Here is an 11,702-nt window from a genome sequence, read left to right on the forward strand (position 1 = left end):
CAGTACTGCATTGCATGTGGCCCAGTGCTTTGAAGGTGTTGTGMTGAAACATAAATGCAAGTCTGCACTGCAAGTGCAACAGCACACTGCAGGTACAGTACTGTGTTGCAAGTGCCATGCTATACTACAAGCTCCATAATGCATCTTAAACATCATGTCTTTTTGCACCTGCAGTGCTGCATTGCAACTGCGACAGTGCATCAGAAGTGCTGCACTGCATTGCAACTACAGTGCTGCAAATGCCAGACTGCTCTGTAGGCACCATCATGCATTTCTGCTGCAATATCACTTTGCAGGAACAACACTGTGAGCACTGCGCTGTGTTGCCAAGTGCCACACTGCACTACAAGTGCCATGCTGTAACTTTTGGTCCATGGCATATTGCATCACCAAAACCATGGTACAGCACAAATGTGAGGCTGCCTCAAAGCTGCTGCATTGCACAGCAAGCACAGTGCTGCATTGCAACTGCAGCATCATATTGCAGCCACCACACTATACTGGAAGCACAGCAACTGCATTGCAAATGAAATCCTACCCTGCAAATGCAATGCTGCTTTGCAGAGTTGTGAGTTGGGTTTTACGGTTTCTGCTCAGGGAGACCCCAGGAATCCAGGCTGGGCTTTCCTGAGGAAGATGCATGCATGGAACAGCATGTGCTGCGCATGATGGCCACCCCATTTGAACCCCTCGGCATCATGCTGATGCTGATCTGGCTGCCACCATTGCCGCTATTTTCTTCCCTGTGCAATAACTGAATTGAGTTAGAGCATCTTTCTAAAGCCTGGGATCCTCAATCCCTCCTCGCTGAGGTTGCGTTACTTACCTTGGCATTGCCCCAGAAGAGCTGCAACCTTTGGGCCAATGTATGTTCCATAGATTATTTTGCATGCCATTTAAAAATAACTAGATGTGCTTCAATTGGAGAGGAAGGGATTTTCCACAATTTGGGCCTATGCTGCCCATCTGACACACTCACAGCATGGCCTCTTGTCCTCATCTGCATCCAAAACCCTATTTCCAGTTGTTCCTGCTCCTACCATAGGATTTTCTCCCTTAACTTGATCTCAGCCCCTTTCCATGCTCCCCTGCAACACAGAAAACATAAAGCACACACAGAGATTGCTAAAAACGTTATTACAGTGATGGGGGCAGCAGGACGGCAGAATAAACCTAGAGCAGGGCAGATGGCAACAGAGACCCATGGAGGGCAGCAGGGAGGACATTTCTGCACAAACATGGAGCACGCAAGTAGAAAACAAAGCAGTAACTGCTAGAAAGCGCTATTCAAGTGATCAGGCATTCAAATAAAGTCCTAGAAATTCAGAGAAGCAGCAGATGAGGTAGGTCAGTCTTCAAAATTTAAGGCCCTGCATGCAGGGAGTTTGCTACCAGCATCACGGGCCGGGAGTCACTCGCTGTGGTGGGACAGGGCAGATGGAGCAGCTTCCTTGAACCAAAGTGGGTCTGGCCTAGAGAAAGGGGGGTGGTGGGTGAGGAAAGCCAAGGGAGTAATGAATAAATATCGAAAGGAATAAGGAGTAAGTTGTGAATGGAAATGCATAGTTTGGTGGGATGGGCCACCTGGGCAGAGGGATGATGGGGTGTCTGGGCAGTAGGCTTTGGGCACAGCAACGGGGCAGGAGCTGGGGGCAGCGGTGAAGGAGATCTTTCAGCTGGAGCATGGAGGAGAACCACGTGCCCAGAAGGAATGGCCGAGGGAATGGCTGAGAAAACGTCCAAGAAATGCCAAGTATGTTCTTGAAGGTATTGGATCCRCTGGGCTTGCAGGACCTTGGCAGTGGGGAGCGGGAGGACGTCACTCGTCAACTCATCTTGACTGCAACCCATGTGAGACCTCCTTCGGGCTTCCAGCTCCAGTAATGTCCTGGCACAGAGAAAACCCATGGAGACAACTCCCAGAAGAGAAAAATACATGGCAGAGCCGGCTCACACATGACCGTTGAGAAAATCGGGAGCAAACATAGGGATGGGCTGCTCTGCTGCTGGCTGAGCGAGTGCAGGACCACCCCGCGCGCCAAATCCTCATGTTCAGGTGAAGAGCCCATAGTCATCCTCTGCTTCTCCGCTGGAGAGCTCACAGGGCCCGAGGAAGTGGCACAAGTGAAGAGAGTAGGGATGAAGTGGCTTTGCCCTCCTCTTCCTGTCCGTTGCCTGTAGGAGCAGGCACCTGTAGCTGGCCACCTGTCACTTATTCCTGGCCGCAGCCCTGGCGTGGATCCGCGTGTGCCGAGCGAGGGAGGACTTGTTGCTGAAGCTCTTGCCACACTGCGGGCAGGGGAAGGGACGCTCGCCTGTGTGCGACCGTTCATGCACCGTGAGGTCCGCCAAGTACTTGAAGCTCTTGCCACACTCGCTGCAGGGGTAGGGCCGCTCCTCRGTGTGGCTCCGCTGGTGCATGGTGAGGTTGGACTGCTGGCTGAAGCGCTTGCCGCACTCGGCACAGGGGTAGGGCCGCTCACCCGTGTGTGAGCGCTGGTGCTTGTTGAGGTCTGAGGGGTTGGTGAAGGTCTTCGCGCAGGCACCGCAAGAGTAGGGCCGCTCACCTGTGTGCAGGCGCTGGTGGGTGGTCAGTGTCGAGAGATGCCCGAAGCTCTTGCCGCACTCACCACACGAGTAGGGCTTCACCCCTGTGTGGGTCCGCTGGTGGGTCTTGAGGTGAGTCAGTCTGTTGAAGCTCTTCCCACACTCGGCGCAAGGGTAGGGACGCTCCTTCTCGTGCATCTTCATGTGTGCTGCCAGCTCGTGCTTCACCCAGAAACGCTCCCCACAGTCACGGCAGCGGTGGGGCTTTTCTGGCCGGTGGGCACCATTCTCCTGACTCCTGATGTCCCTCACAGTCCCCAGCAGCCCTTGGCTAGGGGGTTGCGGGAAGACTGAGGGATCCCGTGGGATCCCTTTCTGCCTCCTGTAGATCTCTCTTTGCATGGGTTTCTGGACCACAATCCCATCAGAGCCACCCTGGAGGGCCCTGGGTAGATGCAGAGTCTCTTGCCTTTGCAAAATGGTCTGGTCTTCTCCTCTGCTCCCCATCCCGGGACCTGCCGGGTAAAAAAAAAAAAAAAAAAAAAGAAAAGAAGAAGAAAGAAAGAAAGAAGAGAAGAGAAGCTACTTCACAAGTAGTTTGCTGGGGAAGCCACCTGTGGTGTACTAGGACTCGACTGAACCTTATTGCCCTCTTCCTCCTCCATTCCCACCCTGAATGAGCCCTCTCTTAGGTACAACATAGCCTTGAAGGTATGATTTCCTCAACTCTCCAGCATTGCTATCTTCTCTGCCTTGAATGGCAGAGAGCAAGCAATGTCCCTCTCCGAGAGATGTTCCCACTCCCACCACTGAGCAAACATCTCAACTCCCTGGCGTCACGGGAGGTAATTGAACCGTGTCAGGTAATGATGAAGATGAGGCCACCTCAAGAGAGGTGCTTGGTAGGGAAGTGATGGCTGATCATACGGGCAAGGAAGGCCACTAAGACAGTCAGAGAGGAGCCTTGTGTACTCTAAGCATCATCCATGAAAGGTGGCAATTGCTCAAAGCACTGTCTTGAGGATTCCTGCAAGGACTGGAGGGAGGGAGCAAGGCTTTGGGGCTCAGGGTTTCCTGGGAAAACGAATGTGAAGAAAAAGAGCTCTCTCAAGGACACTTGTGATCTTTGCTGCAAGACTTCCTTCCTTCACTTCCTTTGTAATTAAAGAGATCAAGATCTAATGAGATCTTGGTGAGATCTCTCCTATGGCAAGAAATGCCCACCTGGGCATTTCAGAAACTTTTCTTCATCCCGCTTTTTGTTCCAGTTTGGCTTCTGAACACAAGCAGCAGCCAAGTCTGTCTTTACTATACTACAGAAGGGCTAAGAGGTCATGCATGGTGGCCCTAGCGTGAGTTCTGGGGCCAAGCGAATTTCTACCTAGCTCCTCTTGGGAGTCACATTTATCTTCCTTATCTCAGTGTCCCATGAGCTTTCACAATGCTAGGACCTCCTTTTTGGCCGTTTTCCTTGCTCTCATGTGTTGCTACTAAAGACAAAGAAAACTCCCCAAAGCAGAGTGGAGAAGCCATGGGAACTCAGAGGAAGCATCTAGGAGAAGGTAGGGAGGACTGTGTCAGATAGCAAAGCTCATCACATGAGACACTGCCTCCACCCAGGAGCAATCCCAGGGGACACATCCCCTAAATAAGCTTTCTGCTGAGGGTGCTCACCTTCCAGGAGCTCCCCAGCTCCTACATCAGCCATCTTCCCCATTCTTTGGGAGAACTGCCTCTTCCTTGTGCTTATTACCTGTTTCTTGCAGGCTCTGCACGTCATCCTCAGGGACATGGGGAAACTTGAACTTGCTCCGTGCCACTTGCTCCTGGGAATTGTCATCAGAGATGAGCTGAGGTGGCTCTGATGGGGGACTCTGAGACTCCCACACGTTTTCAGGACTCCCCATGTCCTCTGGGGTCACCTCCTCGACCTTCACGCGCACTGTGACCTGAAGGACAAAGGCACAAGGGGCACCTAAGAGCCATGGTGAGGAATTGCATCTCAAGAGGCACCCCCATGGCCTGGGGCATTGCAAACGGGGCAATTGCCCTGAGCACCTCTTGGGAGGACCACAGAGCCTTCTTGTATCTCACCCCCCACTCCTGGGTTTTTGGAGCCATTTGGGGATAACGACCACCTGAGCATAAAGCTCCCATAGGAATTTGTGGGATGCTTGTCAAAACAAGCTCTGAAGGCGACAAATGATGCCAGGACCTGAATTTCCGACCAATTTTAAAGGTGAGCAGATGCAGGAAGGCTGCCGTGTGTGCCTGCTGTGGACGCGAGTGTGCAAGCGGGTCAAGCTCCAGGCAGAGCGCTGGCTTGTGCTGTTCTCACCTGTTGCTCCCAGATCCTGGCCTCTTGCTGTCCCAGCTGGAAACTCTCGGCCAGGGCCACGGCTTGGGCACATGACTCGGGGTGCCGGACCCAGACCCAACTCTGGATTTCCTCGGGGAGGATGCTGAGGAACTGCTCAAGGATGAGGAGCTCCATGATCTGCTCTTTGGTGCGCATCTCGGGCTGCAGCCAGCAGTGCAACAGCTCCCGTAGGCGCTGGTAGACATCACGTGGCCCCGCAGCCTCCTGGTATCGAAACTGCCGGAAGCGGAGCCGCCGCATCTCCGTGCCCACACTGCAACCACGCAGGATGGCCGCTTTCACCTTCCCGTAGTCCCCCGCGTCCCCTGCTGCCAGGCTGCTCACGGCTTGCTGGGCTTTGCCACTCAGTGCCGGCACCAGCCGTGTCACCCACTCCCTGCGAGGCCAGCGGCACGTCTCGGCCACCCGCTCAAATGAGGCCAGGTAGGCCTCTGCATCATCATCGGGTGACAGCTCAGGGAGATGGGGGCTGCTCTCGACAGGGTCTGGGGCTGCCGTGACCCCTGGCAAGGTCTTCAAAGCCTGCGGCCCTTTAGCCCTCTGGGCTTTGGGGCGCCGTGAGAGCCCCTCTTGTTGCAGCCGCGAGCGTGGCCAGCGCAGTCCAGAGGATGCTAGTGGCTCCTTTGCAGCCTGGGCTAGCTGCCTGCAGGGCTTGGGCTCCAGCTCCACAGCTCCTTCTTGTATCTCCATGCTGCCAGCGAGCAGCTTGGGCTTGCTGTGCTCCTTCACCAGCCTTCCTGGGAGATGCGATGCTGCAGGGGTCTTTGCAAAGCGCCGAGCGAGGACAGCACTGCAGGTGAGAAAACGGAACACAGTGAAGACAGCCSGTGGATCTCAGCTTTGCAAAGCTGCCCCTAAACAAGCTCTCAGACTTGYAAAGCCCCCAAAGAGCTTGCAGGGTTGTAGTCCCAGCTCCTGGCTTTGCAAAGGTCACAGTGCCGTGTAATATGCTTCCCCTCAACCCCGACCGGACCCCAAGCCTTGCAAAGCCCCCTGGTTCCTGCAATATGCTCTCCCCAGATGCCCACGTGTGCAAAAAGCTCCAGAAAACTTGCAAAGCCGTCCCTGCTCCTGGCCTTGCAAATGCCCCTMGGACCATACAGTATGCTTCCTGCTSACTCCTCATCTTGCAAAAGTGCCTGGAAGCTTGCAAAGTCACCCCCATCCAGCTTCCAGACTTGTAAACCCCTATGAACCCTTGCAACACCCTCAGGCTTTTGCCATGTGTAAAGGATTCAACCCCTAACCGTTGAAAAGCTTCAGGAAGTTTGCAAAGCCAGACCTCAGCCTTGCAATAAGCCCCCAGTCTCCCCTACCCTGGCTTCTAGCCTTGCAAAGGCCCCAAGCTCTTGCAATGTGCTTCCCCCCCCTCTCCAATCCCTAGCCTAGCAAAAGCTCTTGGAAGCTTGCAAACCACTCACGAGCCTTGCAATGTGCTCTCCCTAACCTTGCAAAGGCCTCAGAAGCATGCAGTATGCTCCCCCTGAACCCCTAGCCTTGCAAAAGCTCTAGGAAGCTTGCAAAGCTGGTCTGAAGCTTTGCAACATGTCCCCCAGCCTTGCAAAGGCCCCAGGACCAAACAACCTAGCCCTTCTGAGCCCCAGCCTTGCAAAGTCCCCAGGCCCTTGCAATATGCTTTCCCCCCCCCACACCCCGACTTCCAACCTTGTAATAGCTCTAGGAAGCTTGCAAAACCGTCCTGAAGCTTTGCAATACGCCCTCCAGCCTTGCAAAGGCCCCAAGGCCGTTCAATGCGCTCCCCCCCCCGCCCCCGCCGGTCTTGTGTGCTTCCTCAGACTTGCAAAAGCTCCCAGGAGCTCACAAAGCTGCTCCCCCCAGCCTTGCATCGTGCCCCCCTCCCGGCCTCCGGCCTTGCAAATGCCCCAGGCCCCTGCAATATGCTCCCTCCACGACCCCCAGCTTTGCAAAAGCTCCGGGAACTTGCAAAGCCGACCCCCAGTCTTGCAACGTGCCCCTACGGCGCCCGGCACTGCAAAACCGCCCCCACCTCCCCYGGCTTTGCAAAAGCTCCGCCAAGCTTGCCAAGCCGCCCCCGACTCCCTCAGCTTTGCAATCCTCTCCCCCCAGTTCCCCCCAAAGCAAAACCACGCGATGTGCCCCGCCGCACCTGGCGGGGTGCTCGGCGCTGCACGCCCCACAGCGCCCGGCTCGCAGGGGCTGCCCGACACAAAGGGCCGGAGCGGCCGGGCCCGGCGCCCCCCCCCCCCCGCTGGGGACCCGGGCTCCAGCAGCCGGGACTGGCCGCCATCGCTGTCACTCAGAGACAGGAGGGTGCTTTAACCCTTCCCAGCCCTTCGCTGGCGAAGGGGAAGGCAAAGGGTTAAGACTTAGCCGGGCGAGAAGGTGGTCCAATGCACGGGGGTGGGGGAGTGCGAAGGGTCTTGTGGTCCCCCTGTGCCCGGAGGGTTTGGGATGCACCCAGTGGGTCCAAGCACCCAGAGCTGGGCAGCGCTGCAGGGTGAGCATCCAGCCCTGAGCAAGCCCTGGGACAAGTGCTCAGCACCCAGGGCTGCGTATTCCTGCAGAGTGAGCACCCAGCAACCAGCCCTGAATGTGCCACGGTGCTGTGTCCTGCACMCAGCCCCGAGCATCCCTGCAGGATGAACACTCAAACCTGAGTATCACTCCAAGGTGAGCATGCAGCAAACAGGTGTGAGCATCCCCACAGGGTGAGCTCCCTCACCGAGCACCTAGCCCTGAGCATGCCGTGGGTCTGAGCACCCAGCACCCAGCGCTGATCCTTTTCCCCTGGGGCATTTGACGATGTTCACATCCCAAAGCCATTTACACTATGCTCACCCAAGAAACTCCAACAAACCACAAAACTTTTTTTTTTTAAATGCCTTCTAGCCAGCAGGATGTGGAACTTCTCTTGCATTTATTAATGTACCCAGAGACTTGCACACTCTGAGTATGCTTGGCTGATTTTGCACCCTCCGCTGCAGCCGATGGGCTTGACGGGGAAAATCTTGCTCCTTGCACCTACCTGCCTGCTGGACACACCTCATGTCCAAGAAAAAACAAAACAAAACAAACAAAAAAACGMACCAAGACTCCTACAATGTCCCTTCCAGCTCTTCCCCTATGTCTGTCCCTTCTTTGCACTCTCACCTGGTTTATCTGACACTGTATCAAGCCCAGCAGATTTCAGAGAASTTCCCAGACCCCTGCAAGGACCAAACCTCTGGGAGACTCAGCCAAAACCAAAACATATCTACACCTTTCATCTGCAAAGAAGTCCCTGGCAGACAAGCTTAGATGCAAAAAGGTTTATGCTGCAAGTCTGAGTCCGGCAGTGGTAGGTTTTTCCAAAAGAACGATGCTGTCTGAGCCCAAAACAGGTGTTTTAGGGTTTGCAGTTCCTTTTACAAAGTTTTGGTGGTTGTAGGGGATGGGTTTCTGTTCTTGGCTGCTCATGTCGTGTTACCTGCTCAGGGCCCATCYGGGACTTAGGAAAGGAGCCTCATCTTGCACAGATGCTCTGTATTGCCACCCCAGCACTCCCTCAAGCCTCCCTCCACCTCTGCCACCTATGAGAGTCCCTCCACAACCCTCAGGTGTCTGCATCTCATGCAGCCTCCTCCTCTTTGCAYCCCCTCCCTTTTGTACTCCCATGCACCTCCTCCCACTTTTACCTCCATATACTGTGCTTGTCTTTTTGCCCCTCTGCATCCTCTCGTTTTTGCACCTCCCTTGCACCCATTTCCTTTTGTGCCCACTGCCTCTTTGCACCTCCGTGCACCCATTCCCATTACACCCCCATGCACCCCTTGCCTTTTGCACCCCCAATGCACCTCCTTTCCCCCTTAAAACCCCTCCCATTTCCATGCCCTTGCAGCCCACATCCACTTGCATCCCCAAGCATCCCCTTCCCTTTGCACCCCCTTGCATCGCCCTCCCCCTTGCACCCATCAGCCCTCCACCCCTTTGCACTCCCCTTCAGGCCCCTGCCCCTTTGCACCCCCCTCCATTTGCAGCACCTTCCCCTTTGCACCCCCCAACCTCCTACCCCTCGTATCCTCTTGCACTCCCATGCACCCCCTCCTCCCCTTTGCACCTTTCTTTTCTTCGACCACCCTGCACTTCCATGCCTCTAGCCCCCGCACCCCCTCCCATTTCCTCCCGCCCTCCCAACCTAGCTCGCAAAACCATCCTTGACCCATCTCGGCCGCCGTACCGGCGGCGATGCACAAAGCGCTTCCTTCCCGTAGAGACCGGAACCGCCGGCAGCGCGGCCCATTGGGCGTGCACGCTGCCAATCACATATAGTCCCTGCCGGACCCGCCCTTCCTGCCCGAAATGGCGCCGAACGCGTTAAAGGACGCCTTTACCCGCCCCCCCCGGGGAAAGGGGCGGGAGTGACAGCGAAGATGGCCAATGGCAAGGAGGGAAGGAGCTCGGAGGCGGAGCTCCTTATGGGCAGACGACCGCGCGCCGTGGGAGCTGGGCGCTGCTCCGCTCCACCGTAACAAAGGGGAGTGACAGTGAGACGAGCCAATCGCAGCGAGAGAAGAGAGAGCGCAGGAGGACGGGGGCGGAGTGAGCCGGCCCGCTGCTACGGCTTCCCTGCTCGAAGRGAGAGTGACAGTGCGGCGGACCAATCGCATCGCGGGAAGGGGGGGGTGGAAACGACTCCCACGTGGGACTGAGGCGGTGGGGGCAGAGCGCGGTGAGTGGGGTGCTCGGCGCTGTACGGGGCGGTTTGGGGTGCGAGTGCTCGGCGCTGAACGGGACATGTTGGGGTGCGTGTGCTCGGCGCTGTACGGGGCGGTTCGGGGTGCGAGTGCTCGGGGCCGTATGGGGGGCTCGGGGTGCGCGTGCTCGGCGCTGTACGAATGAGTTCAGAGTTTGAGTGCTCGGCGCTGTACGGGCCGAGCTGGGATGTGAGTGATCGGCTCTGCACGGGACGATTCGGGGTGCGGGTGTTCGGGGCCCTGCGGGTGGGTTGAGGTGTGCGTGCTCGGCGCTGTACGGGATGGAACTGGGATACATGTGCTCGGCGCTGTATGGTGTGGGTTGAGGTGCATGTGTTGGGCAGTGTACGGGCGGGTTTGAGGTGCGTGTGCTCGGCGCTGTACGGGACGGGTTCGGGATGCGGGTGGTCGGTTCTGTGTAGGACGTGTTGGGGTGCGTGTGCTCGGCGCTGTATGGGACGTGTTGGGGTGCGTGTGCTCGGTGCTGTACGGAACAGTTTCAGGGTGCAGGTGCTCGGTGCTGTACAGGATGGGTTCAGGATGCGAGTGCTCGGCACTGTACGGGAGATGCTGGGGTGCGTATTCTCGACACTGTACAGAACATTTTGGGGTTTGGGGTGCTCGGTGCTGTACAGGTCGGGTGTGGGGTGTGCGTTCTTAGCACTGTACAGGGTGGGTTCTGGTGCACATGCTCGGCGCTGTACAGGCCGTGTTGAGGGGCGGGTGCTTGGCGCTGTACAGGACGAGTTTAGCGTGCGTTTGCTCAGCGCTGTACGGGTAAGTTTGATGTGTGTGTGCTCGGTGCTGTACAYGGGGGTTCGGGGTGCATGTGCTTGGTGCTGTACAGATGAGTTCAGAGTGTGAATGCTTGGCGCTGCATGGGTGGCGTTTGGGGCTCGTGTGCTCAGCATTTTATGGGTGGGTTTGGACGGGATGTTTCGGGGTCTCGGTGCTTGGAGCTATACAGGTGGCTTGAGGTGTGCGTGCTGGATGCTGTATGGGCCATGTTGGGGTGCGTGCTCAGTGCTGTATGGGCCATGTTGGGGTGCGTGGCTTGGCGCTGTACAGGCTGTGTTAGGGTGTGTGAGCTCGGCGCTGTATGGACCGGTTCAGGGTGCAGGTGCTTGACGCTGTACAAGCTGTGTTGGAGTGCGTGTGCTCGGCGCTGTACGAACAGTTTCAGGGTGCAAGGGTAGGGTAGTACAAGCTGTGTTGGAGTGCGTGTGCTCGGTGCTGTACGGGATGTGTGCATCTCTCTGTATGCACAAGTTCAGGGTGCTGGTGCTCGACGCTGTACGAGGCGGGTTGGAGTGCGTGTGCTCGGCGCTGTGCAGACAGGTTCAGGGTGCAGGTGCTCTACGCTGTTCAGGAGGGGTTGGGGTGCAAGTGCTCAGTGCTCCACGGGCCATGCTGGGGTGCGGGTGCTCGGCGCTGTACGGGATGGGTTGGCATGCAAGCGCCCGGTGCTGTACGGGCCGTGTTGGGGTGCGGGTGCTTGGTGCTGTACGGGACAGGTTAGCATGCGAGCACTCAGTGCTGTATGGGCCGTGTTGGGGTTCGGGTGCTCGGTGCTGTACGGGCTGTGTTGGGGTGCGGGTGCTCGGTGCTGTACGGGACGGGTAGGTGTGCTTCTGTTCAGTGCTGTACAGGGAGGGTCCGGGGCTTTTGCTTCCTGCCTGCTCGGCGGCCCCACACTGGGGCGGGTTGAGCTTCCTGGGTCAGCAGCAGCAGCGGAGCAGGAGCCATCTGCACCGGGCCGCGCGGCAGCAGCCCGGGCTCTGGACCCCCGCGCTGGGGCCCTGCGGAAACGGCGCCGCTTTGCAGGCTGGCTTGGGAAGTGAGTTTTGCCTGAAAAACTCTCCTCTCTTCCTTCCTCTCGCTCTCTTTCTCTTTCTTGCCACTTTGCTCTCTCTTTTGTTCTTTTTGATTTTGTTTTTTTCCCCTCCTTCTCTCCATCACTGCCTCTCTCCTTTTTTCATCCCCTCTCCTCCCAATTTTTACTTTCTCCCTTTTCTTTTTATGATTTTCCTTCTTTCTTCTTTCTTCTTTCTCTTTTCTCC

At 56.8% G+C, this 11,702-nt stretch overlaps 2 protein-coding genes across 2 annotated transcripts in view; one reads left to right on the top strand and one right to left on the bottom strand.

Annotated features, from left to right (window-relative positions):
* Positions 1-681: 681 nt before the first annotated feature.
* LOC146587829 (uncharacterized) lies at positions 682-8,704 on the bottom strand. The gene is made up of 4 exons (XM_085318938.1): positions 8,376-8,704; positions 4,886-5,717; positions 4,301-4,496; positions 682-3,062 (listed from the first exon to the last, which is right to left on the bottom strand). The coding sequence occupies exons 1-4, from the start codon at positions 8,618-8,620 to the stop codon at positions 2,209-2,211; spliced, it is 2,127 nt and encodes a 708-aa protein (XP_085175064.1). The 5' UTR covers positions 8,621-8,704; the 3' UTR covers positions 682-2,208.
* Positions 8,705-9,576: 872 nt separating this feature from the next.
* Positions 9,577-11,702, top strand: part of LOC146587830 (uncharacterized) — a 4,868-nt gene continuing 2,742 nt past the window's right edge. The window contains exon 1 of the mRNA XM_085318935.1: positions 9,577-9,617. The gene's annotated coding sequence lies outside the window, so the exon portion shown is untranslated. The remainder of the gene's footprint in view (positions 9,618-11,702) is intronic.

Source organism: Rhea americana, unplaced genomic scaffold (assembly GCF_003343005.1).
Source record: "Rhea americana isolate MKP2758 unplaced genomic scaffold, rheAme1 scaffold_563, whole genome shotgun sequence".
NCBI classification, from domain to species: domain Eukaryota; kingdom Metazoa; phylum Chordata; class Aves; order Rheiformes; family Rheidae; genus Rhea; species Rhea americana.